We start from the raw sequence: 25,137 nt of genomic DNA on the forward strand, positions 1-25,137 counted from the left end.
CCCTCCACCAGGGGATCTTCTAGACCCAGGGATTGAACCCAGGTCTCCTGCACTGCAGTCAAATGTGTATGTGTGTGATGGTTTGGGCCTCAGGGATCTGATATGTATATTTTAGCCATTAGCACATTTAGATTTCACAAAATGTAAAACACTCCTTTGGCCTAGATTCAAAGTGATTGTACACAGAACACACTGATATTTTCCTAGCATCAGTTAGGTGGGTTTTGCCAGTTGATGATTTTTACAATTGGTGGTGGTTGTGTAGTTGCTAAGTCCATGGGATTTCCCAGGCAAGAATACTAGAGTACTAAGTATCAAATGTTTACCCCAGAAAGTGTTTATGTCAAAAACCCACATAAGTAGGTATTTACATTGTGAAATTTAAAGATTATTAGTCCAACAATGAACTTTCAGGCTGTTGCTCTGATTATAATAACAATTATCAAACTTAAGTTTTATGAGGGAATGAAATCTGTGGTAAAACAACTCTGTTGGAAACATTTATATAAAAGTGTTCAGTTTCTTAACTTCTCAGAGCCTTTACTGCACTCTCCCAGTCCTTTGAGGAAACAAACCTCATATCTGAACCTTAAATTTTATTGGAGGTATTTTGGAAGGCTTTCCTCCCGGCTCAGACAGTAAAGAATCTGCCTGCAATGCAGGAGACCAGTCGATCCCTGGGTCGAGAAGATTCCCCCAGAGAAGGGAAAGACTACCCATTCCAGTATTCTTCCCTGGAGAATTCCATGGACAGAGAAGCCTGGCAGGCTACAGTCCATGGGGCAAAGAGTCAGACACAACTGAGCGACTAACACTAAGACTATTTTGTAGGGAAGGTGGGAGTGGGGGAGGGTCACATATGTAATAATATCTTGAGCATAATTTAGAAAATGCTTACCCAGAAATTCTGCTAGAAATGGCTTTTAAAGCAAATAGAAAAAGACTGTTGAAATATTTTCAGATTATCAAACTCTATAAACGTTATCAGATTGTAGAATGATGTTTCTTTTTAAAGAATATTTTAATTATGTCAATTCCCCCAAATTGTTTCAGCTTTAAGAGAGAATAACTTATTTTATGAAGAACAACAGCAATAATTGGACATCCGGAATAAATGGAAGAGCACTATTCATTTGAAGAGTCAATCACAGATACTGTTATTATTTAATCTGCAAATTTAGCTAACATATTCATGAGAGAGAAAATCATCCCTGACAGTCAGCAACTAGCCTGACACAGCTGGACTTGAGTGTTGTCAGAAGATGGCCAGACACAGGTTTCCTATTAGACATAAAAATCTCATAGAACAGGATCAGGCAAGAAGACCCTGCGACCATGATGATGTGAAGGGGATAAATAAGCAATACCAGTTCATAACTTTGTCTAAGCAAAGACAAAAACAAGGTCACTTATTAATAATAACTCTACCGAGTAGTCTAGTATCGCTACAATTGGCCAATATGCTTTCTGAAGTAATCCAATTGTTTACCTGCGCTGAACAGACCCAGACTAGAGTGGGTACATAATCTCTGCGTAAAGAGTATATATGCATGGAGTGAAAGAAGTCCCTTACTATTTAGTCCTACTTCACAAATGTGGTTCTCAGGTAATTAATCAAATGCTTCCCTGGCGGCTCAGCTGGCAAATAATCCGCCTACAATTCAGGAGACTGCTTGGATTCCTGGGTCAGGAATATCCACTGGAGAAGGGATAGGCTACCCACTCCAATACTCTTGGGCTTCCCTGATGGCTCATCTGGTAAAGAATCCGCCTGCAATGCGGGAGACCTGGGTCGGGAAGATCCCCTGGAGAAGGGAAGGGTTACCCCACTCCAGTATTCTGACCTGGAGAATTCCATGGACTCTATAGTCCATGGGGGTCGCAAGAGTAGGAGACGACTGAGCGACTTTCACTTACGAAAGGAAAGCGTTTTAAATAGTCTTTGCGTGTAACACTGTGTTTTCAAAAAGTAATTACTCTTTTAACAGGTTAAAACACATTTGGGTACTACGTCTGAAAATTAGTTGCTGCTGCTGCTTACACTGTCAGCAATTAGCGGGGAAAGTTCAGAATATAATGTCATTATCAATTGCTGATGACTCAGCAAACAAAAATTAATTTCAAATAAAATGTGAAGTCACAAGATTCAGATTTTTAATGATGACAAGCTGTTCTGCTTTCTAAGTGAACTGACTGAATTCAGACTTCAAATAGGAGAGGTGTGGGAACAGATTTTCCACAGTTCCAGATAGTAACTGTTTGAGAGTTCAATAACATGAGCTTTGTGGAGCTATCTGTATATCTCCAGTGGTCAACAGTGTCCAGAACCTTACAGAACGACGTTGTTTTTAAACGACGTTCTCAGTCAAAATTCCCTTTCTACAGCCCAATACGTCCCTTTCCCCTAAAAAGTCCGTTAATATTGTATGGCATGAACAATTCATCCGAATTTGATGCTTGACATGGACTTAACTGGATCTCAATCCACTTGCTTTCATTCCTCTTACTCTCATGGTGGCGGTTTCACTTTTCCACTCTTGGGGATGACCTCAAACTCAAGACCTTTATATGGTGTTCCAATTGCCTAGATTCTAAGAAGCACTACAGACGCACAGGGCACGAACGTCGGCTCTCGCTTGCGGGATCCTCCAGGCCTGCCTGCCCTTGGAGCCGCGCTTTAAACGCTCCCTTAAGCGAGGCCACGCCCGCGGCAGCCGCGGGGCATGCGCGCAGGAGGCGCGTCTCGGGCGCAGAAGAGAGGGCAGGCGCGGGCGGAGATCCGGGGCTCTGCGCCCGGCCGGCTGGACCAGGCCTCGGGAGCCGCGCGGCCGGCCGTGCGGAGCGACCACGCGCGGTCGGGCGGGACTCGCCGCCGGCACACCCCGCATCCTAGTCCCGCGTCCCGCCCCTTCGCGCCGCGGGCGCCCGGCCTCGGCGCACGGGCCGGCGGGGAAGGCGGAGCTCGCCGCCCCAGGCTTCTGGTTGGCTGCCCCCGCTTCCCTTTCCCGTTCGCGGCGGTGAAGTTCTGGTGTGAAGTAACCGCGCTCTTCGAGCAGGCGCCCAGCACTGGTGCGGCTTGATTTCCTCGCCTAAGCTCCCGCAGCAGTGCTCAGCCCAGTATCTAGAAACAGTGTCGGTTTGTACTGTTTTCTCGACTGGTGACAAATGTTAGCATTTATGTTCGCCTCTACACGAATGTTTTGCTGGCCACTTAGCTGACTTTATTTTTCTCCGGAACGCGAGATAGGTTCTTCTCCAGGTGTTTATATCCTTATTTTTCATGCAAGATCTTGACAATACATACAAAAAATACATAAAGATGATGACTAATATAGTTATATTGAGCCTGATCATTTGCATTTCTTCAGCTTTCTGGATTATGTCTATGACTGCAAGCACCTATTATGGTGAGTATGAATGTTCTAATTTGTCTTTAATCGGTGAAAGAGGGAGGGGGGTTCATGTTTGGGAACGCATGTACACCTGTGGTGGAGTCATGTCAATGTATGGCAAAACCAATACAGTATTATAAAGTAAAATAAAGTTTAAAAAAAAATCGGTGAAAGAATGTCCCATTTTGAAGGTCAAAACTCGTATCCTCTGAAGGGTTATAAACTGTTTATTTAACTTCTGTGGCCCGACTTGGATTTACTAACATGGAAATACACAGTGCCTTGAACGTTTTAAAGCTTTTAATAAATATTGTTTGTCATACTAGTTATACCTGTTCCAAAATATGTTTTATATTTTATGTAATTGTTACATCTATCTTGATGAAAAACAAGTGAAACAATTTTGCAAAGCAATTGCAGTGATACTTTTAATAAGAATATTTATAAAGTTCATCAGTTTCATGTGGCCTGTAAAAAAAGTGAAAATAAACGACACAATTGGAGATTTGGAAGATTTGTCTGCTGTCTGGTCACTGCCGAAGAGCAAAATTGTTTTAAAGCCTGAAGCCAGTTTGCATAAATGTGAGGCACTCTGAACTCAGAGCTTGAAGGTTTTGAAGCTGCTGTAGAGTACAAGAATGCTTCTGTACAGACTCCTTGATGCCCCCTTATACAAACAGGGCACTTCAGTTGAAAGGAAAAGTGAGAAATAGAGTGAGAAAGTGGACTCATAAATGGTGATAAGTGATTGCCATTTTAGACCTTAGTCCTTTTTCAAAGAAATGTGTGAATAATCTAGTGAATGTTTTCCAAGATACAGATTTCTGGCTGTTCATTCATGGTTCCCAGTAGGGGATGAGGGCTTGGGGAGGGAGGTAAGTAAGTAAGTTAACTATGACTGGAACTAAATAGAGTAAGCCAGGATTTGTGAATGTAAGTGACCCCTTGGGACCAGGCACCTAATGCAGGTAAGTGAAGCTGTCCAAGGCTTTTCTTTGCATGTTAAGCACATGAGAACAGTTTTCACTTCTAGAAATAGGATTTTCCCAGTTTTTTTTTTTAATGTTTCACCCTCTTTGTCTTGCATTTTCCTTTTTTAAAATTTTTTTAAAATATTTATTGTTTTAGTTGATGTACAATATTATATGTTACAGGTGTACAATAAAGTGAGTCATAATTTTTAAAAGTGATGCTCCATTTATCGTTACTATAACATTTTCCAAGTTTTGGTAGAAATGTGGGCACAAGCAATAGTTCACATTTATAATCACTTTATATTAAAGGGGGGACTTTAAATGGTAACGCCATGAATGGTCGAAAGGAGGTGGTTTCTCTTCCCCTGTGGTCAGTTCTGCCATGTGAGCCTGAACATCCAGGTTTCGAAACAGGAAACAAGAGTCTGGATTTTTTATACTAAATTTCCTAATTTTATTGACAATTATCTGAAAAAAATTATGCTAGCTGAAACAAAACAAAGCATGCCACCTTTGGAAAAATCAGTTGCTAACCTTTGAATCCTGAGGTGTGTATGTAACCTGTGGGAATGTTACCTTTTTAAGAAATCTCTGTGAAAGGCAGAGAGAGGAATAATTGGATTGTGTTAAAAAAAAATTGGATCCTGTTTGTTCTATGCAGTTCTTGAGGTTGAATACGTGCCTCCTTTCCAAAGAAAGAACCAGAAATGCATTTCACATCTTCAAATATGTATCAAATACCCATTATTATAAATAGTGTAAATGGTCTTAAAACTTAGACAGGACTTACTTTGTCACTCACCAGTAGGACTGTCTCTCTTAAACAAGTTTCAATGTAAATATTTTACTTTGGTGGCTTTATCTCAGTTTCTGTACTGACAACAGTATTTTAATCCAGAATGCAGTTATCAAAGCTTGCACCCAAGACTAACCTGTGTAGGCTTGACACAATTTATGCTCTACTTCTGTAATTTTTCAGGTAACTTTCAGCCTGTTTCTCCCTGGCGTTGGCTGTTTTCTGTTGTTGTTCCTGTTTTGATCGTCTCTCATGGCTTTAAGAAGAAAAGTCTAGATCACAGTGGGGCTTTAGGAGGTATGTTTTTCTTTTGAACGTTTGGCGTATAATAATTGCTTGCTTATGTAATTTAAACATGTGGCTTCTAAATTCTGAACATATGAGACTATAAATCACAATGTTACTTACTGTAGACAATGAAAAAGTTATGCGTTGTTCACCATTCCTATTCTGCCAGAATTTCGGATACTAACATATTCTTTCAGTGTGACATACAAATTGAACTTTGTAGTTGATAACAAGTAAATTAGTGGGATAGACTTTTGAGGACCTTGATTACTCAGCTGCTGAGTTGGATTAAATTTTCTGCAGGCAGACACATTGGAGCATTTTACCTCAAGGTAAAATGGAGGAGCCATTGGGAAAAATGTGCTCAGTCATGTCCAGTTTTTTGGGACCCCAGGGACTATAGCCTGCCAGGTTCCTCTGTCCATGGGATTCTCCAGGCAAGAGTACTAGAGCCGGTTGCCATTTCCTGCTCCAGGGGATCTTCCCTCTCCAGGGATTGAACCCAGGTCTCTTGCATCTCCTGCACTGCAGGCAGATTACTTTCCACTGAGCCACCTAAGCCCATTTTGGGAAGAATAGCACTTGGAAATTACTATTAGCAGAATCAAGCAGAGTAGGCCCAACTGAGTATTCTCAAGTCTTCAGAATTGCAATGAGGACAGGCCATTTATTCTTCTGGCAGATATTTATTAAGCATTTACTGTGTGCCGCTCTGCTAGAAACTGGGGGAATAGCTGTGAACAAGGGCTAGGTTTCAGATTGTATGGAACTTCTATTCTTTAGTACAGATAGATAATAAAATACATAAACCTTTTCATATAATGATAAAGTTTATGAGAAAAATTAAAGATAATAAAGTGTGAATATTGGGGAATGTGGGACATTTTTCTGTGAGTAGGCTCAGGATTAACCTTTGTGTTAAAAGAGGTAGTTTTGAACTGGGACCTAAAAATGTCAGAAATGAGAACTGCAAGAAGCATGACAGGCTTTGTCAGGCTTGACAAAACAAGCAGAAAGGCCCTGACATGTTCAAGCCTGGTTTGTTTGGGAGTGAGAATAAGACTCATTCGACTGGAAAAGTCATGAGAGATAAACATTAAAGAAAGATGCAATGGCCAGATAATACAGAGCTGCGAAGCACAAAAAAGAATTCATCCCAAGCTAGAATCCCCTGGTCTCAAACCAGAGGAGTGATGGGATCTGACATGACTTTGGGATTTTTATATCCTGCCAATGGTATAAGCCCCAAGACACAAGGATTCCCCTCAAATACGTCCTATAGGCTGGGATCACTACACAATGCTGATATTTAGAACTGGCAGGTCTCAAAGCCGCCTACCCAGCCTTCAAGAGGCTGCTCATCATTAGCCCTAATGTATTGTAAACGTGCTCTCCTCTGTGTTCACATACAGCAGAGATTTTATAAAGTTTTATGAACTAGAGTGGGCCTTCATGGAGGCTAGATAGTCTGATAGGTAAAATAACAAGCACTAGAATCAGGCAAGAAAGAGTTTGAATAATGGCTAGGGACGTCGTGGGACTTAACCTCCCTGTGCCTCAGTTTTCTCTTCAGAGAAGAGGCTTTTTAACATCTAACCTAGAAATTAACATGCCATTGTAAATCAACTATACTTCAACTTTTTAAGGATTCAGAAGATGAATAAATGCTTCCTGTGCATTAAAAATATCCAGCCTAGAGAAGGACAACACCGTGAAAGTAACAGCTTAAACTCCATGGCAGCTCATTTCCAGCAGTGCCTTTCAAAGTCCAGGAAGGGCCCTAGCAGAGTGCTTTCATGGTCCTCTGGTTTTGTAAATTTTTCAGGGATAAAAGATTTTTTAAAAAAAAAGCAGGCTCCCAATTTGTAAGTTTCAAGACCCGCAAAATTCTGATCTACCCCTCATTTCATTCTTAGAGTTGCAGCAAGAATGAAATAATTTCTCTGAAGTTTTTAACTCAGTGCCTAGACACATAGCCGGCATGTATAGGGTGATTACCATTATTAGGCACAGGTCCTCGGGGAAGCATGCTCATTCTCGTTCTTCAAAACTGAGACACACTCTTCAGGTTCTGTTGAGAAGCTGAGAAATCTATCATTAGCACTTAGCAAACAATTTGAACAATCTCTGATTAAATATAATAATAATATAGAGTTATGCTTTGCTAAAAATGTTTTTTCTTGGGCAGCCTTGCCTTGGTTTTCATTGTTCTTGACCTGTGGGAAGAAGCATCAAGGTCTTGAAGTGCTGTCTTCCTTTGACTTCCATGCTGTTTATTATCCTGTTTTCTCCTCTTACTTTTCTTTTTTTTCCTCTTACTTTTCTGATCTCCACTTTCTTTTCTTTCCTGCTACCATTTCCTTTTCTGCCTTCTAGCCCTTGGGCCTCTATTCCTCTCCTACTTGGCTTGATTTAGAATTAGAAGATAAACATTTAAATCCTGGCATTGCCACCTCTCTCTCTGTGAACTTGGCTGCGGCACCTATCTCCTCCAAGCCTCACTTTCTTCATGACATAGGTCCTTATGGGCTTCTTGGTGAGGCTCAAACAAGGAAATGTGTGGGACACCATATCTCTTTAGTCTGTGAAGTCTTACACAGTAAACTCCCCACAGACAGACCGCACCATACGCTTCTGTTCCCCACGCTGTTTGAATGGTGCCGCACACTGTTGTAGCAGTGCTTAGGAAATACATGTGGATGGATTTTAAAACCTCCACTCTCTACCTAATCACTCATTCTATAGAAAGTTGGTACCTTTTTTGTTTGGAGCTTCTTTTCCCCTTAAGGATAAAAAACAGTACTGTTGATTCAAAGTATAATATCATACTTGGGAAATCTGTCCTAACGTGTGACTGCAAATCACTTAAACTTCATCTTAATGACTATTCCCACCTGTAAAATGAGAAGGAATAATAATGTCTATAGCACTGACTCATTGTGAGGAGTCATACATATGAAATGATTAGCATAGGACCTGGCACTTAAAATATGTATATTATAAATGTTAGTATTGTTTTCCTTCCACAATTACTATTATAGTCATAGGGATTTTATTCAGTTTTGCCATAACATGTCTTTAGTGTGCTTTGAACTGAGAAGAGTTTCAGAACATCCTCAGGATCTGGGTATTTGGAGTGCTCTCGTCCCCTCGAGAGAAAGAATACTTCTAGAATAAGGAGAGGATCACATAGGGCTTATAAAGTGCTGTGCAAGTGATCTGCTCCAGTCTAGTTATTCAGTGTGTTCCTTTGAACATGTCTGTGTAAATAATTTGTCATCAATCTCTTGATAAGTTTAAATTTAATTTCACTTGTCAAGACTCTCGGGTTTATTGATTTTTGCTTTTTTAAATTCATTCTTGCAATAAATATTTAGTTTGCCAGACACTGTTTTGGGCACTGAAGACTAAGAAGTGAAGAAAATAGGTAAAAATTCCACTGTCAAAGAGCTTACATTTCTAGTCAGGGGAAGCAGATGAGAAGTAGGAGGTGTTTGAGGCATTTAAGCCCAGGGAGATGCTGTAAGGGTGATGGGAGTGCACAGCCAGCGGGGTGTTGTCAGAAAAGGCCAGTGGTTGTGCTTCATGTGGTCTCACAAAAGTGGCCTTACCTCTTTGGTTATCATAGTTCAGGTACGGTTTTCAGTCTTTTCAGATAGAAATCTCATTCAGTCAGGTATCCAGAATTGATCAGAGCCAAGGAAAACTGGTTTATGTGGCCTACTGCCAAAAAGGACTAATCAGTGAGCCAGAGTGATACTTTATTAATCTGATTAAATATAGAACTCCTGGGCCAACTGGATGCAAACATCACTATTCAGGTCAGGCCAGTTGAGAAGTCAGCTTGTATTTAGAAGGTTGCTTTTCAGGTGGCTCAGTGGTAAAGAATCTGCCCGCCAGTGCAGGAGAATTAGGAGACATGGGTTCAATCCCTGGATGAGGAAGATCCCCTGGAGGAGGAAATGGCAACCCACTCCAGTATTCTTGTCAGCAAAAATCCCACAGACAGAGGAGCCTGGCAGGCTGTGGTCCGTGGGGTCAGAAAGAGTCGGACACAACAGCGCAGACACACCTTACTGAGAAACAGTCAGTAATGCAAATGCATAGTTCAGAGTGTCCTGACCTTGGTGTAGTATTCAAGTCTGCCAACCTCTGGTCCTCTTGGCCTTCGTATTCTATATTTTGGGCTAACCAGCCTTCTTTTGATTCTCAGTCTTTCGCTAAGCAATAGTATATAGGATATAATTGATTAGATTTGAGTTTATTAGATTAAAAAATTCCAATCATACCTTTCCCTTTTCTGCCTCCTAGAGATTATTCCCAGGCCCCTTTGGTTGCAATTCTAGGTAACTTTCAGCCTAGAGATCTCTTCAAGAAAATTGGAGATACCAAGGTAACTTTTCATGCAAAGATGGGCACAGTGAAGGACAGAAATGGCATGGACCTAACAGAAGCAGAAGATACTAAGAAGAAGTGGCAAGACTACACAGAAAAACTGTACAAAAAAAGATCTTCACAACCCAGATAATCGCGATGGTGTGATCACTCGCCTGGAGCCAGACATGATGGAATGTGAAGTCAAGTGGGCCTTAGGAAGCATCACTACAGACAGTTATTGCAGAGGATGGCATTCCAGTTGAGCTATTTCAAATCCTAAAAGATGATGCTGTGAAAGTGCTGCACTCAATATGCCAGCACATTTGGAAAACTCAGCAGTGGCCACAGGACTGGAAAAGGTCAGTTTTCATTCCAATCCCAAAGAAAGGCAATGCCAAAAAATGCTCAAACAACCACACAGTTGCATTCATCTCACACGCTAGCAAAATAATGCTCAAAATTCTCCAAGCCAGGCTTCAGCAGTTTGTGAACCGAGAACTTCCAGATGTTCAAGCTGGTTTTAGAAAAGGCAGAGGAACCAGAGATCAAATTGCCAACATCCGTTGGATCATCAAAAAGCAAGAGAGTTCCAGAAAAACATCTATTTCTGCTTTATTGACTATGCCAAAGCTTTTGACTGTGTGGATCACAACAAACTGTGGAAAATTCTGAAAGAGATGGGAATACCAGACCACCTGACCTACCTCCTGAGAAATCTGTATGCAGGTCAAGAAGCTTCAGTTAGAACTGGACATGGAACAGCAGACTGGTTCCAAATTATGAAAGGAGTACATCAAGACTGTATATTGTCACCCTGCTTATTTAACTTATATGCAGAGTACATCATTCGAAATGCCGGGCTGGATGAAGCACAAGCTGGGATCAAGATTGCTGGGAGAAATATCAATAACCTCAGATATGCAGATGACACCACCCCTATGGCAGAAAGCAAAGAAGAGCTAAAGAGCCTCTTGATGAAAGTGAAAGAGGAAAGTTAAAAAGTTGGCTTAAAACTCAACATTCAGAAAACTAAGATCATGGTATCTGGTCCCATCACTTCATGGCAGATAGATGGGGAAACAGACAATGGAAACGGTGTCAGACTTTCTTTTTTTGTGCTCCAGAATTGCTGCAGATGGTGACTGCAGCCATGAAATTAAAAGACGCTTACTCCTTGGAAGAAAAGTTATGACCAACTGAGACAGCTTATTAAAAAGCAGAGACATTACTTTGCCAACAAAGTTTCATCTAGTCAAAGGTATGGTTTTTCGAGTAGTCATGTATGGATGTGAGAGTTGGACTATAAAGAAAGCTGAGCGCCGAAGAATTGATGCTTTTGAACTGTGGTGTTGGAGAAGACTCTTGAGAGTCCCTTGGACTGCAAGGATATCCAACCAGTGCATCCTAAAAGAAATCAGTCTTGAATATTCATTGGAAGGACCGATGCTGAAGCTGAAACTCCAGTACTTTGACCACTTGATGCAAAGAGCTAACTCATTTGAAAAGACCCTAATGCTGGGAAAGATTCAAAGCCAGAGGAGAAGGGACAACAGAGGATGAGATGGTTAGATGGCATCACAGACTCAACGGACATGGGTTTGAGTAAACTCCAGGAATTGGTGATGGACAGGGAGGCCTGGCGTGCTGCAGTCCATGGGATGGCAAAGAGTAGGACACAACTGAGCGACTGAACTGACTGATTCCCACTATCAGAGCTATTTATAGACAGTGTTGTCTCACTTCCCCAGATCACATCCACTAGTTACAGAATTAACATGTTTTAAACTCAGAAGATAGCCATAATCCTTGAGTCTTCACATTCTTTGAAAGCTTCCCATTGTTACACGTATTAAGTCCTTAGCACTGAGGAACCATTAGAGATGTTAGAGGTGGGTTGAAGAGGTGGAATAGACATGTGCTGGAGACAGCAGTTACTAATCTAAAAGTTCAGACATAACTGGGAGATACAAAAAATTCCAAGATTTTTAGACTACATCAAAGAAATCATTCCTTTGAAGCATGTTGCCTTCAATTTATTCCTCATTCTGAACCTATCCTCAACTCGAACACTGATTGCTTCACGTGGTATTTTGCAGTGGCTGAAGTAAAGGGCAGCCCCCTGGAGAAGGGTGGGGCATGGTGTTCTTGAGGAAGAAAGACACTGACTGTTACTTCATATACCTCTGTATGTTTTAGCTTTCCTCTCCGGTGCTTGTGTACTGCGAGCATGTGTGCGCATTTGCTCAGCTGTGCCCAGCTCTTTGCGATCCCGTGGACGATAGCCTTCCAGGCTCCTCTGTCAGTGGGATTTTCCAGGCAAGAATACTGGAATGGGTTATCATTTCCTTCTCCTGTGGGCGTGGGCCTTCCTTAATAGCTCAATTGGTAAAGAATCCACTTGCAATGGGGGATACCTGGGTTTGATCCCTGGGTTGGGGAGATCCCCTGGAGAAGGGAAGTGCTACCCACTCCAGTATTCTAGCCTGGAGAATGCCATGGAGTGGGTAGCCTGGGTCAGACATGACTGAGCGACTTTCACTTTTCTCCAGGGGATCTTCCCAACTCAGGAATCAAAGCCATGTTACCTGCATGGCAGGTGGATTCTTTATCACTGAGCCACCAGGGAAGCCCACTTGGGTACTACTTGTGTAATATATTAAAAAACAACTGAAAAGAATTAAAAGTTGGGTAACATAATAACATCATTATTATTATTACAATAATAATCATAATTGCAACAATGTGATTGTTGAGATTTTGCCACTGTAACTGCTATTTAATATTATTGCCAATGATCCTCGTTAACATTTATTAAGGACTTCCTGTGTGCTGGCTTATATAATAAGCATATTATTAAAATTATCTCATTTAACTTTTCACAGTAAGCCAATGAGGTAGGAGTTATTATCAATACACTAATGAGAAACTGAAGCTTAAAGTTAGATAACATCTAGTTTTTCAATAGTAAGTGCAGAAGTTGAGGTTTTAACTTCAGAATGTTCAGCTCCAGAGGTGGAGCACTTTATTACTTTATTAGTACTTTATACAGTGTTATCCTGTTTCTTGCACTCTCAATTAAAATGTGCTGAACTTAAGTAAAATGCCAATAATCAAGTAATTCAGTGACTGATGAATCAGTCTAGATTGAGCTAACCAATGGAAGGAATTGCTTCAGAAATAGGAATCTGGGCCCTTGTTAGCGTTATCCTGTTTCTTGCACTCTCAATTAAAATGTACTGAACTTAAGTAAAATGCCAATAATCAAGTAATTCAGTGACTGATGAATCAGTCTAGATTGAGCTAACCAATGGAAGGAATTACTTCAGAAATAGGAATCTGGGCCCTTGTTCTGTTATTTAATACTTAAATTATTAAATACATAGTAGCATACTTAATTGTCTAATATCTATTCTGTTATTTAGTAGTGTTTTGTTGTATTATTTAATAAAAATCTTCATATAGTAAAACTGAATATATTTATCTTAAGAGTTACAGAGAGCAGAGATTGTCCACCATGCAGTTAGGGGTGGAAGAGGTTGTAGTTAGTAATATTATACTAGCAGGTAGCCTGGATAGGGCCATAGAAGATAGCTGTGCCTGAATGTGCTCATCACATTCTCGGAAAATGCAAGGCTGGAAGTACTCATCTATAAGCATGAATATATATGCATGAGTGTATTTTTGTATGTGTGTATTCACTTGCTTTGCCCACAAAAAGCAAATATATCTCAGTAGACATGGACAGACCATAAGCCTAGATTTTGACCTCTAATATCCATTCCCCACTGGAATGAACCAGAGCTCCTTAGAGAAATGGCTGCTTTCAGGGCTGGGGCAAAGTAGGTTTAAGATGAGCCTCAAGCATTCTGTTATGCCAGGAAGAAAAGAAATGCTTAAGAATAGATACAGAGAAAGATCATGCCGTATGAATCCGGTTTTGAGCTTATCCATTTTGTGTGTTTTGTCTGATATTGGTGTAGCCACCCGTGCTCTCTTTTGGTCACTTATTTGCATAGATTATCTTTTTTAGTTCTCTCACTTTCAACCCATTGTGTTTTTAGATTTAAAGCAAGTCGCTTGTAGTCAGCATATAGTTTTACCAGTATTTTTATCCATTTTGCAGCCTCTGTTTTTTTGATTTGATCACTTGACCCATTTACATTTAAAATAATTATTAATAAGTAGAGACTTATTTCTGTCATGTTGGGATTTGTTTTCTGTGTGCCTCTTTTCTCCCAGATTCACTCTTGGATGGTCTATTTACTGAATTTCTTGTAAAGTGGAAAAAAAAATCCCAGGTATGGAGGGGAAATGTAAAAAATAGAAACTTGAAAGACTATGCTGCTGCTAAGTCACTTCAGTCGTGTCCGACTCTGCGACCGCGTAGACGGCAGCCCACCAGGCTCCCCCATCCCTGGGATTCTCCAGGCAAGAACACTGGAGTGGGTTGCCATTTCCTCCTCCAGTGCATGAAAATGAGAAGTGAAAGTGAAGTCAGTCGTGTCCGACTCCTAGCGACCCCATGGACTGTAGCCTACCAGGCTCTGCCGTCCATGGGATTTTCCAGGCAAGAGTACTGGAGTGGGGTGCCGTTGCATACTGTTTGGTAATGTCTTAGTTGGTAAAAATGTAAATATATTAGAAATGAACATTTCCAGTTTTAATATGAAAATAACTGAAAAAATTCATTCTTTTTTTTCCCAGTATTAGTGTATGGACTAAGTGTAATTTTGTATATATGTGTTTCTTTCAGGGCTCGTGGTTGGATTTATCCTAACCATTGCAAATTTCAGCTTTTTTACCTCTTTGCTGATGTTTTTTCTTTCTTCCTCAAAACTTACTAAATGGAAGGGAAAAGCAAAGAAGCATCTAGATTCAGAATACAAGGAAGGTAAAGTGAATTATATTTAATGTCACTTAAATTAGTAACTTTTATTTCATCTTAACATACCATCAGCGTTTAATCAGAACCTGTTTAGACTCATGAAACGTAAATTTTATATGAGAGTTACTTAAAGTAGTGGCCTGATATAGTTTATTATTTCTTTACCATGATAGTGAGAACAGCAGAATTTTAGAAGTACTAAAGTCTATCATTAATTATTCTGAAACAGTACAGAATGTGGGCAGCGTTTTCATCCCACTTTTAGTCATTTTAAAAATTACAGTCATTTTTCTTTTCTTAAATTTTACAATGTAAATTAGGAGCAGTTATAGGTAACTGCATGACTTTCCTCCTGAGGAGGAAACACCCTTGTGCTTTTCTTTTCTTGTTGGATCCTAGGTGGGCAGAGAAACTGGCTTCAGGTGTTCTGTAATGGCGCTGTGCCCACGGAGCTGGCCCTGCTGTACATGATAGAAAGTGGCCCTGGGGAAATCCCGATAGACTTTTCCAAACAGCACACTGCTTCCTGGATGTGTCTGTCTCTCTTGGCTGCACTGGCCTCCTCTGCTGGAGACACATGGGCTTCAGAAGTTGCCCCTGTTCTGAGTAAAAGCGCGCCAAGGCTGATAACAACCTGGGAGAAAGTTCCAGTTGGTGAGTCTTTATTTAAGTTTCTTTGAAAAAAAAAAAGTGAACAGGGACTTCCCTGGCAATCCGGTAGTTAAGACTCCGAGGTTCCCCTGCAGGGGATCCGGGTTCCAGCCGTGATCAGGATCTGAGATCCCTCATGACACACAGTGTAGCCAAAAATAAAGCCTCTTGATTTATTGTGTTTCTTATTTAAAAGCCTTTTAAGAATTTGAGTTTGGGGTCTCCCCTAGTGGTCCAGTGGCTGAAGCTCCATGCTCCCAGTGTAGGAGGTCTGAGCTCCACTCCTGGTCAGGGAATTAGATCCTGCATGCCACAAGGAAGAGTGAGGACCTCACATGCCAAAACTGAAACCCAGTGCAGCCAAATAAATAAATCTTTTTTTTTTAAAGAGAGAATTTCAAATTTCCCCCCTTAATTGGAAAATGACTATAGGCTATTAAACTGGTGATAATAAGTAATATTTGCAGGAAGTGTTAGGAACTCCTAGATAAATTGTATGCAAACATAGAGATTGACCTGCAGGCTTCTCAGTAGGAAGGGAAAAGGAAAGAAATGATAGAGGATCTCTTGGGAGCTTGTTACCTGGTTAGTGCTTTGATGTGTATCTCATTTCCCCATTATTGTTACCAACTATTGCTCCTGCTGTTAATAGTACTACTACTGCTGCTTTATCATCATCTCCTCCTCTCTTCTCCTTTTTCCTTCCTTTTGTCCCCTTCATTATCAGCAGCGGCTGCAACATAACAATTAATATATTTGAGTACCAGCTATGTGCAAAGCAGTGTTGTGACTGCTCTCCATTATTACTGTTTACTCTTAATAATCATGTGACTTGGTCCTTTTATTGTTTATATCTCACAAACAAGTAAACTAAGGCATAGAGAAGTTACATAACTTTATCACAGTCACCAAGCTTGGAAATGACGGAACTGAGAGTGAAACCAGGCAGCCTGGCTCTCCTAAACTCACTGCTGAAAACGTCAGGAATTATTGAGGAGAAAAGCCTCTTCTCTAAGTAGGAGGGTCTTTGGATTGCATCAGGGTGAACCCTTTCTTTGAGTTGGTTTTGATTAGACGGGTACCAGATGCTTTGCTTCTTTTGACTGCATGTGTTGGCTGATTGTTCACCAGCTGATTTTATCATGTTCTTCTTTAGGGACCAACGGAGGAGTGACGATGGTGGGCCTTGCCTCCAGTCTTCTTGGTGGAACCTTTGTGGGCATCACTTACTTCCTCACACAGTTGGTTTTTGTTAACGATTTAGACATCTCTGCTCCCCAGTGGCCAATTATTGCATTTGGAGGTCTGGCTGGATTACTGGGATCAATTGTGGATTCATATTTAGGAGCTACCATGCAATTTAGTGGTAAGAACATAACCTTATTATTGCAACTTCTTGGTGTATTAAAGAAATGAGGTCTCAGCCACACACAGTAGTAGTAGTGCCTAGCCGCTTCAGAGAAGGTATGTTTTAGACATATCTTAGATACATCATGTTTATGGACAAAAAATTCTAGGACTGTATTTTTGACTAATTGTAAACAAGTTATCTTAGTTTCTTTTCTGTGGAAAGTGGAAAGCATCACAACAGAGATACTTCATGTAGGACTGTTTTTTTCACCTACGCTGCTGGTTGATCGCTAAAGGTAGTAGTCTGATCATGACACTGAATAAATGTGTCCTTAAAACTGAAAGAAGAGGGACAGGGGCTTCCGTGGGGGTGCGGTGGATAGGAGCTGCCCAGCAGTGCAGGAGACACAGGTTCGATCCCTGATTAGGAGGATTCTGCGTGCCATGCAGCAGCTGGGCCTGCGTGCCAGCACACAAACCCGCCGTGCGGGAGCCCGTGCTCCGCGGCAGGAGGAGCCAGCAGGGTGAGGAGCCTGCACGCTGCAACAAAGGGACGCTCTCACTCTCCACAGCTAGAGAGAGCCCATGCCAAACAGTGACACCCAGTGCAGCCAAAAACAAAATAAATGTGTTAAAAAAAGAGAAAGAAATGGGGAAGAAATATGCAAAAGGAAAACAGAGAGATAAGATAATAAAAACAATCCCAAAGACACAGGTTGTTAAGGGAGCCAGAGTAATAGGGCAAAAAGTCTGTCATACAATTTTGAATTTCTTATTCTTTTGTGAGAAACTGACTGAAAGAGAATTATTCCTGCAGAGCACTGAGTAGAAGCTATCCAGGGAATGGTCATGCAGGAGACAGATGGCATTTGTTTATGGGATTTTAATCCCAGGGAAGCAGAATTTGGGAGTCAGATCAGTCTTATGCCCCTCTTTCCATTTGTTTTCCAAATCCATTTGAGAAATAATTCTTCTGCTAACCTGATGCTACACAGATGATGTACTTTTCTACTGTAACGTCATGTCTGCTAGTCCTGCATCAAGATACATAAGCGTTTTCTCCAACATTTTCTGTGCTTTGCACCTAAGGCTCGCCTGTCATGTCAGTGTGCCAACTGGTTCTCTTTGGTGTGTCTTTGCTCCAGCCTCTGACCAACCACGTCTTCTCCTTTGATTCATACAGTGAAGAGGCTGGAAGTCTCCAGACAGTTCCCTAAATACAGTGCTCCCAGTCTCTCTTCACACCCCCGTATAATCTGGTTCCACCAACAAAACATCTGCTCTCTCAGCTTCATTAGTTTTACCTAGATGCTGGGAGGAAGCAGTCGGATTTTAATTTATACTAAAGGGTCAGTAACCATACATACAACACATTACACAGAGCTAGGTTTTATTCTAAACTGAGTTCTTACTTGGAAATTTCTGATCATATTGAGTGGGTTGGGAAAAAAATGTGGGCTGGGGGGCAGATTGGATTCATCTCTGTGTGCCTCCTTTGTGTGAGCACCTTGCTGGGCCTTAGTGTCTGTTGTAGAGGTTGCAAAGGTGACCCCTGCTTTCAGGAGCCTTCCTTGTGGTCTTAGAGGGGAGCCCCTGGGAAGGCAAGCCCAATCTGCCAGTTTCATGCCACCTCTGCTTTTCAAGGCCTCCCTTCTCCTTCTGAAAGAACTCCAGCATTCTTGAGAAGCCAGTATTGAGGCGTACTGAGACCCACTTCTTCAAGGAGGCCTTTTGTAACCATGGGTTCCGTGCCACTCACCATGTAGGTATCCACTAAAGTCATTCTTTGAATGGCCGAGAATCTTTACAAGTTCAGCTTCTTTAGAGGGGAAAGCTAATTTGGTTTTTTGCTGTTGTTTTTTTTAAATGAAGTCATTTGGATTTTCCACTTCATTCGCTTCTTTTTCATTCCAGGTTTGGATGAAAGCACTGGCATGGTGGTCAGCAGCCCCAGGAAGGAGGTGAAGTACATAGCCGGGAAACCCATTCTCGACAACAATGCCGTGAATCTGTTTACTTCTGTCCTCGTAGCCCTCTTGCTCCCAACTGCTGCTTGGGGTTTTTGGCCTAGACAGTGAACTTTATTTCATTTACCAAAGTTAAAACTATGACGAATTTAGCTAAGCTTGCAATTCCAAGTTTCATCCCGAGAAGAATAACTGTAATGACAAAGCAGAAGTGCCAGCTCCTCCTCTAGCCGTTATGACGGCGTGCCACAGCCTTCCTCTCTGTGTGTGTTTCTAACAGCGCGTATCTTCCCAGTGAAAGACACGACTCAATTTAGCTACTTTTCTTCTGCTGAGTAGAACTTGAACAGTGAAGTTATAATGTCCCAATATATTGAACTGAAAGTTCCTGCATGGCAGATATAAATTTTGTTTTGTTTATTTTAATCAGCAAAGGGACTAAAAGTGATAACATTTTTAAATGGTTGAGTTGTGATGGAGAAATGCCTCCCTGCCAGTTACCCAGATGTCATATCCACTCTAAGTATTTAAACGAATGTGTGCGGAAGCCTGCGTAAGTGTAGTATCCTGGACTTCTCCCGTTACCTGCCACTTACTACTGTAAAAAGTGTGGCGCTTGGTTCCTGGTGAGCTGCAAGGCCTTCTCCACGTTTGTTCTTCCTTCCTCAGAGTTAGTGATGGAAAAAAAGGTAAATGTCTTTTTCATGTGACCATTAGAATGCACACAAAAAAGATTATTTTTAAGTAAAAGCAAAAGACATACCTGAGATCTAAACAATGTGCACCTTTCTATGTATTTCAGTTGGTCTCTGAGCAGAAGATAGCTTAAATTTAATACCTTTAAGGTGTTTTGTAGCTTTCTTTGAAATTTGTCCATGAATGTGGTTTACATTAGCATCTTGACCAGTGAGAGTCACTGGAAAATTCGTGCAATTATTGTTTCATTCGCTGTCCTAGCATTCACTGAAGATGCTGTGATTCCCTATTAAGGTATACTCGCCTCTATTACAGCCTCAGCCAAAGTGAATGCTACTTTCAGTTACGTTCTTCAGTTTGATGGAAGCGCTAAAGGAGTTTAATATAGTATGGATTATTGTGCTAAAAGTATTTTGAAATATCTCTCATGTGATCTCAATATCTTTATTCCCCTGCCCCTTGTTCATTCATACAAAAATTGAGGAGAGATTCATGAATAAGCCACTATCAGAGTGGAGAAAGCTTAGAATTCTTTATTGGTGACTGCTTCAGTGGTTATCTAGAAATGACTTGGTTCAGGAAGAATTTTTTTAAAAACAGTTGGCACACTTAAGCCTTAAGACAAACAACTCAGTGGGTCTCAACCTGTCTGCTTTGTGTATACATTGACATCACCTGAGCATCTTTTTAAAGAAATACTTACATCTGCGCTTCTTCCAAAAATTCTGATTTATGTGGTCTGGGACACAGACTGAGTATTGGGACTTTTTAAAGCTCTGGCTGCACCTTAGAATTGTGTTTTTAAACACAATTTTAATAGGGAATTTTTAAAAACACTGTTGTAAAGGCTGCTCTTTAGACTAAGTAAATCAGAATGTCTGAAAGTGAGATCCATGCATGGGTTATTTTTAGAAAACTCCCTAGGAGAGTCCAGTGTTTAAACAGTTTGAGAACTATGAAATAAGAATATGCTGTCCTTAGTCATGCTTGACTCTTTACAGCCCTATGGATGGACTGTAGCCTGCCAGCCTCCTCTGTCCATGGGATTTTTCCAGGCGAGAATATTGGAGTGGGTTGCCATTTCCTCCTCCAGAAGATCGTCCCAACATGGGGATCAAACCCGCTTCTCCTGTGTCTTCTGCATTAGCAGGCAAATTCTTTACCACTGAGCCACTAGGGAAGCCCCAAATTAAGAATGTCTTTATACAAATGTCAAATCATTATGTTGTACACCTGAAGTTAATGTTGTATACCTGAAGTTAATGTTGTATATCAATTATAGTTCAATAAAAATAAATCAAAAAAGAATACCCCATACCTAAAAGTCTCAAAAGAATGGGGCTTTTCATGTTTACGCAGACAGCTATTAGCTACAGCACTGGGTGCTGTCCTTGTGGACGGGTAGCTTCTGCTAACACGCGGTCTTGCGTGACTGCCCAGATCATCTCTCTGTCGTGTTTTTGTATGCAGCTTGCGTGTTCCTACAGCTGTTCTAACATTCCTCTTTTCTCTTCTCCTGGAGGTTTAACCTCATGACATTCTTTGGGGAAGACATACTCACTGGAACCATTTTGGGGTTTGGAGGAATCACCACATTGGTAACAGTTTGGGGACATATGCTTTGCAATCCTTTATTTGAAAACCAAGGGCTAGTTGTGTTTTGGAATCAAAATTTTTCAGATTTTAGACAAGTGATAGGGTAAATATAAAATATTTTATGTAAAACTGTGCAAAGAGTCTAGAAGGGCCCCCATTACCAAATACACTGATATTTCTGTGGTGGATATATGAATACCACTAATAAATGTGATAACTAAAGATGCCGAGAGCATCAGATCAGGTCAGATCAGTTTTTGTCACAGAATTTGGGAAGAAACTCTCTGTTTGCAGAGCATGTTTGGATATGATAATTGTAGACTTTTTAAAAATGTGCTTTTTAAAAAAACAATTTTCCATGTATTAGATATTTTACTGTAACCATAAACAGTTTATGTAAAAAATGCTTTTCATAGAAAGAGCTCCATGGAGGCATTTACTAAGTAATACGTGTACTGCTGCCTACCTAGGCAGCCTAAAGGCATACATTCTATTTCTTGCCATACTGTCAGACAGTAGAAAAGAGCAAGGTATATCTGGCTCAGGGCAGCTCCTAAAGGAGATCTGAAGACTTCAAGGAGTATTATTTGAAGACTCATCAAAGGGAGCCATTAAAAGAACAGTGAACTGATAAGGCATTCCATTCATAGCTTTTCTCATCACTTAAGTTATCTATGCTTTGGCCCACGTGCGGATGGTGGTAGTTTAGTCACTAAGTCATGTCCACCTCTTGCGACCCCATGGACTGTAACCTGCCAGGCTCCTCTGTCCATGGGATTCTCCAGGCAAGAATACTGGAGTGGGTTGCCACTTCCTTCTCCAGGGAATCTTCCCGACCCAGGAATCAGTATCTCTCTCTTTTTTCTAGCTGCTTTACCTGTAGAATGCTGAGTCCAGAAACGCCAACCTCATCCCAGTTAGGCATAGACTTAGTATAAAGAACAATCACGTGAGGTGACATGTTGTAAACGTTGCCACATGCCTGCAGTGCAGACAGCTGCTGCCTGTCTGCACCTGGGCATCCTGGAGCCCCACCCTCTGGTGTTCCTGACGCCACCACAGTGAGAGGAGACTGCTTAGCCAGCAGATCCCAGGTGACTTGCAAGAGCTTTCAGCGTGAGTGCACAGATGTGCAACTGCACCATGGAGTATTGTTGCTGTAACTTCAAATGGTTCTGAACATTTAAAAAATAAGTGTTCAGTATATGTTAATTAAGTTGTTTGAGCCTAATCAGCTTTCCCGTTTAAGAGTCACTAAAAGTTGATGATCAGGAACATATTTCTAGAAGAAAATTTAAAAACTAGTTTGGTTACCTGAACTTTACAGGACTGCCGTGATGCCAGTGTTTCTCAATCGTGTGACACAGTTCTAATGGCTTTGGAACTAATGAATCAGGAAGTGATTGTAGAAGGGGTAGGGTTGAGGTGGGTTAAAATGGCAAAGCTCCTGAATTTATTTTTCCTGACAATACATGTTAATTCCCTTTCATTCATCATAACCGCATCCTTCAAAACTTATTTTATACATGTGGCAACTCTTTTTTTAATGTTTGAATTTTTCCAATGTGCAATTCATACTCTGAATCTATCCTTCTTTTTAAAAAATTATAACACTAGAGGTCAACTAAAATATCCTTTGCCTCCACTGTCTCCTCAACAAATCTATCTTTCTCCCACCTTCAAGATAACAACTGCTAGAAATTTGAGATATTTTCTAGATATTACTTGTTTTGAATGTCTTTTAATATATAGAAATCAGTCAGATTTTCTTATAATTTGCACTGTCATTTTGCTGCTTTAAGTCAGGTACTTATACCCAAGAAAAACCTATTTAGGAAAAATGATCAGAAGGATATATACAAAAATATTAATGTGTTACCTGTTATGATTATAGATTATGTTTATTTCTGAAATAATTTTTAAGTTTATGATCTATTAATTATTTGCCAATAAAGCTACTGTTAAAATACTTATACAAATCTATGAGGTTTTTGTTTTTGGCTGTTTGTGCTTCTCGTGGGATTTCAGTTCCCTGGCCAGGGATTGAACTCAGGCCTCAGCAGTGAAAGCACCAAATTCTAATCACTGGACAGCCAGGGAATTCCCTAAATACTTTTCTAAAAGTCTGCAATCAAATAAGTTTCTTCTGCAGATGAAAAAATGCTCAGGGTAACCAAAATCTCTGGGAATAACCTCTCTTCCCTACCACCCTTCCCCATTGTTATTTTAAATGGTATTCTCTCTCTTTATAAACAGCCTTATTAGCAATGAATTTGAAAAGTAAAATACGGTTTCAAGCCACATAAATCCAGTCACCCAATGTTCACCTGATGTCTTTATGCTTCAGCTACTGTGTTCTGGATCTAGTGAATCAAAGATGACTGATAAGGACTGTGCCCTCCGGGTCTGATAAGAGTGGGGAAGACAGATGTGTATAACTAGCATGTTGAATAAATGTGACACGTGGACTTTGTTAATCACAGTCCACTTTTTGTCTTCTATTGGCCCTTCAAACTTCCCATAACCTTATATAGAAACATGGACATTTGCCATGTGAATAGCAAGCTGTGATCATTTCTTATTATTCCTAGAAACAGGTGGGAGAATGGGTGAACTCTCAGCAGAAAACCACATTTCCCTTCCCCACTGCAGGCTTCCAGCTGAAGCAGTTTCAAGCTGAGAGTGGGGATTTGGTGAGGGAAGATTTGTTTTTATGTTTGGCTTTTATTTTTTAACCCAGGTGTGTCTGTTCTAAATGCTGAACTGAAACTGCTGATAAACTCAAGTTTTGCTGATTCTGGTTGACTGAATGTTGGTATGGCCTCAGATGTTGAAATCGTAACCTCCAGTGTGATGGTGGTAGGAGATGGGGCTTTGGGAGGTGATTGGATCATTGATCCTCCTGAATGGGATCAGTGCCTTATAAAACATACGCCAGAGAGCTCTCTTGTCCTCTCTACCATGTGAGGACACTTGAGAAAATGGCCATCTGCAACCCAGAAGGGGGCCCTCACAAAATCCGACCTTGCTGCCACCCTGACCTTGGACTTCTAGCCTCCAGAACTGTGAAAAGTAAATTTCGGTTGCTTGTAGGTCACCCAATCTCTGGTACTTTTGTTACAGCCATTGGAACAGACTGAGACACTGGTGTAGAAGCGGGAAGGGAGATAGAGGCAGGAAGAAATAGGTCTGCAATGATAGTTCTGGTTGTCTAGGCATGGCAGATGGTGACTGCAGCCATGAAATTAAGAGACACTTACTCCTCGGGAGAAAAGTTATGACCAACCTCGACAGCATATTAAAAAGTAGAGACGTTACTTTGCCAGCAAAGGTCCGTCTAGTCAAGGCTATGGTTTTTCCAGTAGTCATGTATGGATGTGAGAGTTGGACTATAAAGAAAGCTGAGTGCCAAAGAATTGATGCCTTTGAACTGTGGTGTTAGAGAAGACTCTTGAGAGTCCCTTGGACTGCAAGGAGATCCAACCAGTCCATCCTAAAGGAAATCAGTCCTGAATATTCATTGGAAGGATTGATGCTGAAGCTGAAACTCCAATACTTTGGCCACCTGATGTGAAGAACAGACTCATTTGAAAAGACCCTGATGCTGGAAAAGATTGAAGGTGGGAGGAGAAGGGGAGGACAGAGGATGAGATGGTTGGATGGCATCACTGACTCAATGGACATGAGTCTGAGTAAACTCCAGGAGTTGGTGCTGGACAGGGAGGCCTGGCATGCTGCAGTCCATGGGGTCGCAAAGAGTTGGACACGACGGAGAGACTAAACTGAGGCATGGCAAATGGCAAAAGCTGGTGTTACTGGATGAGTGTCGTATAGGAGGTTAAACTTGGTATTACCTTGCGGGGTGCTTTTGTGGGCTACTTGGAGGTTTCCTGGAAGCACTTCCTCTGGAAGTGCTAGCCAGTCTCTGTGCAATCTCTGGCTTCACCGTCAAAGAGCGAGTCAAGCACTTTCTTGCCCTCTGGGATCCCAGGCAGGGATTAGTCCCCTGGGGGTCTAACTTCTCAGGCATGACTGGGGTACTGGCTTGCTCTCTCCTCTCCTTCACAGTTCTTAACACCAGCAGCTGCATCTGTAGTCCAAGTGGTTCGTTCCATCAGTTATCTGTTAGAGCAAACTACCCCAGAACTTAGTGGATAACAGCAAA

General features: G+C 41.2%; 1 protein-coding gene across 2 annotated transcripts; it reads left to right on the forward strand.

Moving 5' to 3' along the window:
- The first annotated feature begins 986 nt into the window (after nucleotides 1-986).
- Nucleotides 987-22,945, forward strand: TMEM19 (transmembrane protein 19). Of its 2 annotated transcripts, XR_011255807.1 has the most exons (7): nucleotides 987-3,407; nucleotides 5,346-5,459; nucleotides 14,581-14,718; nucleotides 15,112-15,366; nucleotides 16,520-16,729; nucleotides 18,628-19,369; nucleotides 20,378-22,945. XR_011255807.1 is itself a non-coding variant. In XM_069584008.1 (6 exons), exons 1-6 carry the CDS (start codon nucleotides 3,281-3,283, stop codon nucleotides 18,789-18,791), a joined length of 1,008 nt encoding a protein of 335 aa, XP_069440109.1. In that variant the 5' UTR covers nucleotides 1,274-3,280; the 3' UTR covers nucleotides 18,792-22,945. The 2 variants fall into 2 exon arrangements, 1 of the variants encoding a protein (XP_069440109.1); XM_069584008.1 differs by having other exon boundaries at nucleotides 1,274-3,407; nucleotides 18,628-22,945.
- Nucleotides 22,946-25,137: the final 2,192 nt, after the last annotated feature.

Source organism: Ovis canadensis, chromosome 3 (assembly GCF_042477335.2).
Source record: "Ovis canadensis isolate MfBH-ARS-UI-01 breed Bighorn chromosome 3, ARS-UI_OviCan_v2, whole genome shotgun sequence".
Taxonomy (NCBI): Eukaryota; Metazoa; Chordata; class Mammalia; order Artiodactyla; family Bovidae; genus Ovis; species Ovis canadensis.